We start from the raw sequence: 2619 nt of genomic DNA, 5'->3' as shown, positions 1-2619 counted from the left end.
AATTCTAACTGGATTCTCTCCTTTGTTATTCGATATAGCGTTGCTTTGTTTAGCAAACTTTGTTTTATACAACAGATGAGTGATTTAAACTGAAAGATCCCATACACAAGTTCCCACAATCCCATCCCAACTCTATAAAGTATCAATATTTTAATCATTATTGTTCCAAGATGCTCCTAAGTGACACACTGTCAGTTTCAAAGTGTAGTTTTACAGTCTCACAAAAAGCAGAATACCATGGTGAGATTTTTTTGTAATTGAGAATTCTTTGTCTCCCTAACAGATCAGAATGGCAGTGGTAGCTTTGTTGTGTACACACATCTCTACTGTTAAACATGTATTTGTTTTACATTCTAGGAGCACATAGGCAAGGTAATATCAACATGAGATGACTTTGATAATCAATGTCTTATGTTTCCAAAATCACCTTACTTACATTTGTGAGGAGAAAACAATACAGTCATCCTCTAGTCAAGAGAATGATGCTTGGACCTAAGATTAATGCCAGGTTTCAAACTTGTGCTTCACTCCACAAAGTTACATAGGACAACTTAAAGATCTCCACTGGACAGCAGTCATTATCTGTTTAGCTATCAAAAATGAGATGTCTAGAAAAAGTATATGAGGGAAAAAAGTGACCTCACAAAAAAAAAATACACCCGGTAATTAAGATCCGTAAGATCTGCATTTTAATAACAACTAATTGATCCTCTTAACAAGAATTCGAGAGGTGAAATTACAGTACACAAATTGAAATATAAACTAACCTATCCTAGCTATACAATATACATTAAGAATGCAAGCTCTGTAACAATATAAAAATGCTTTTACACACAGTAGTTGCAAAAAGCTGTTCTGGGAATTCCAAGGGCTTATAGAAAAAAAAACAAAGTCTTCCAGCATTCACCTTAAGTTATTGGCAACCTGTGGGGGAACAAGAAATAGCATGAATATGACTGAGAAGAATTTAAGAAAAAAAACACACTGATCAGTTTTCATTTGTGAGTTTCAAGCTAAGGAAAATGGCACTGGCGGCCAAAAACTCTCTTAACATGCAAGTGTTCCTGTTTCAAACAGGCTGCATGGTACTTGAGGTGTGACCTCTGAATTTCAGACATAAGAGCCTGAGACTCTTATTAAACCCCCTTAAAAAAATGTTCTCTACCATTGTATTTATTTCCCCATTGCTTTCCATGGATTATAAAAATTAAGTTCTGCATGAACCAAAACAAAATCTTCTTGCTTACATATTGCAACACACAGCCCCTGCTTATGCTGGAATGCTTTTGGCAATCTTGCATTGCCCTTATCTTGTGATAAAGCTTCTTGTATTGTAACACACAGCAGTGCTCTATGGGAATTTCAGCCTACCTCACAAATCAAAACAAAAATTCTTTTTTTTTTTTTTGTCTTCTACAGTCAGTAATTTCAAGCTATCTGAGCATTTGTTGCAAGGCAAACTGTCTCACCTTAACTCTTGTTAGTAGCAGCAGGAGCTTTGTTCTCTCCTTCCAGTTCTTCTACTCCTGCTTGTGTCATCAGGTCTGCTATGTTTTTCTCCAGGTCATCTATGCGGCAGCTCATGTCATCGAGTTCTCTGGTTAAGGGCTATGACTGCAATGGATTAGTGCTCAGGTTCTTGGTTGTGTTTGATTGCAATTATGGCACTGCTCAACTTTTATGGTTGCTTTAAAAGTAGCTTACAAATCCCACAGATATACATAAAACTGCTTCAGCATTCAAAGCGTACAGTAGCCATCTGGCTTTAGAAAAGGATATTTCGTCCAATTATTTGGTCAGACATGGTTTGAAACTTGTCCTGCATTTGCTGAAGCAATGTCTGCACCTAGCAGAAAGAGAGGGAAAAAAAAGCCTGTTTTGCTTTCATTACAGAGGCCATCGCCTTCTCTTACCAGAACACACACCGACCCGTTTCTTGCAGCGTTCCACCCCACAAAGCACGAGCCCTACAGCACAATTCCTCATTGCCTTATATTTACGTGTACACACAGACACACGAGAATGGAAACTCAGAGAGAGCAGACAAACCCGGAGCAGGCGGCAGCAGCTCCCCGCTAAGCAGGCAAAGCCTCTTCTCTGCCTCCACGGGGAAACCAACGGCGAGCTGCGCCGAGGCGGGCAGAACCCTACAAGTGATATCTAGTGGGATCCAGGCAGAAGGCCCCAGAGGCAGAACCAGAGCACACGGACGGGGCGAGGCCAAGGGATCCTCCAGCGCCCGCCCTAAGGGACGCCGCGCTCCGCCCGAGCCGCCCGCGCTCACCACGGCCGTGAGATCCTGCACGGTTTTGGGGTCGGTCTCCGCCATGGCCTCGGCAGCGGCTCGGCGCACCCCGGGCTCCACAGCAACGGTACTTCCGGGCCGCGCCTCGAGACTTCCGTCCTAGAGCTCTCGCGAGAAGATGAGTTCCCGCGGCATTCTGGGAAGTGCGGTCCGCGCGGCCGCAGCGCCTGAGGGGCGTTGAGGGCGGGAACAGTCGGCGCGTCACGGGAGTGCGCGGCCGCTTCTCTCCCACAGAGACGTTCAGGTTGGAAAAGCGGGATGGGCAAAGCCAGCCGTCCAGTAAAGAGTACAAGTGCCCCGCTAAGCCATGGCTT

The 2619-nt window shown here is 44.2% G+C and overlaps 1 protein-coding gene across 1 annotated transcript; it reads right to left on the bottom strand.

The window, feature by feature from the left end:
• Nucleotides 1–666: 666 nt before the first annotated feature.
• On the bottom strand, nt 667–2415 carry HSBP1 (heat shock factor binding protein 1). Its single transcript, XM_048958891.1, has 4 exons — nt 2285–2415; nt 1780–1846; nt 1470–1592; nt 667–924 (listed from the first exon to the last, which is right to left on the bottom strand). Exons 1-3 carry the CDS (start codon nt 2327–2329, stop codon nt 1471–1473), a joined length of 234 nt encoding a protein of 77 aa, XP_048814848.1. The 5' UTR covers nt 2330–2415; the 3' UTR covers nt 667–924; nt 1470.
• Between the last annotated feature and the right edge of the window lie 204 nt (nt 2416–2619).

The sequence above is a fragment of the Lagopus muta genome, chromosome 12 (assembly GCF_023343835.1).
Source record: "Lagopus muta isolate bLagMut1 chromosome 12, bLagMut1 primary, whole genome shotgun sequence".
In the NCBI taxonomy this organism is placed as follows: domain Eukaryota; kingdom Metazoa; phylum Chordata; class Aves; order Galliformes; family Phasianidae; genus Lagopus; species Lagopus muta.
The sequence above is the reverse complement of the archived record's forward strand: the minus strand, read 5'-3'. Positions and strand labels throughout refer to the sequence as shown.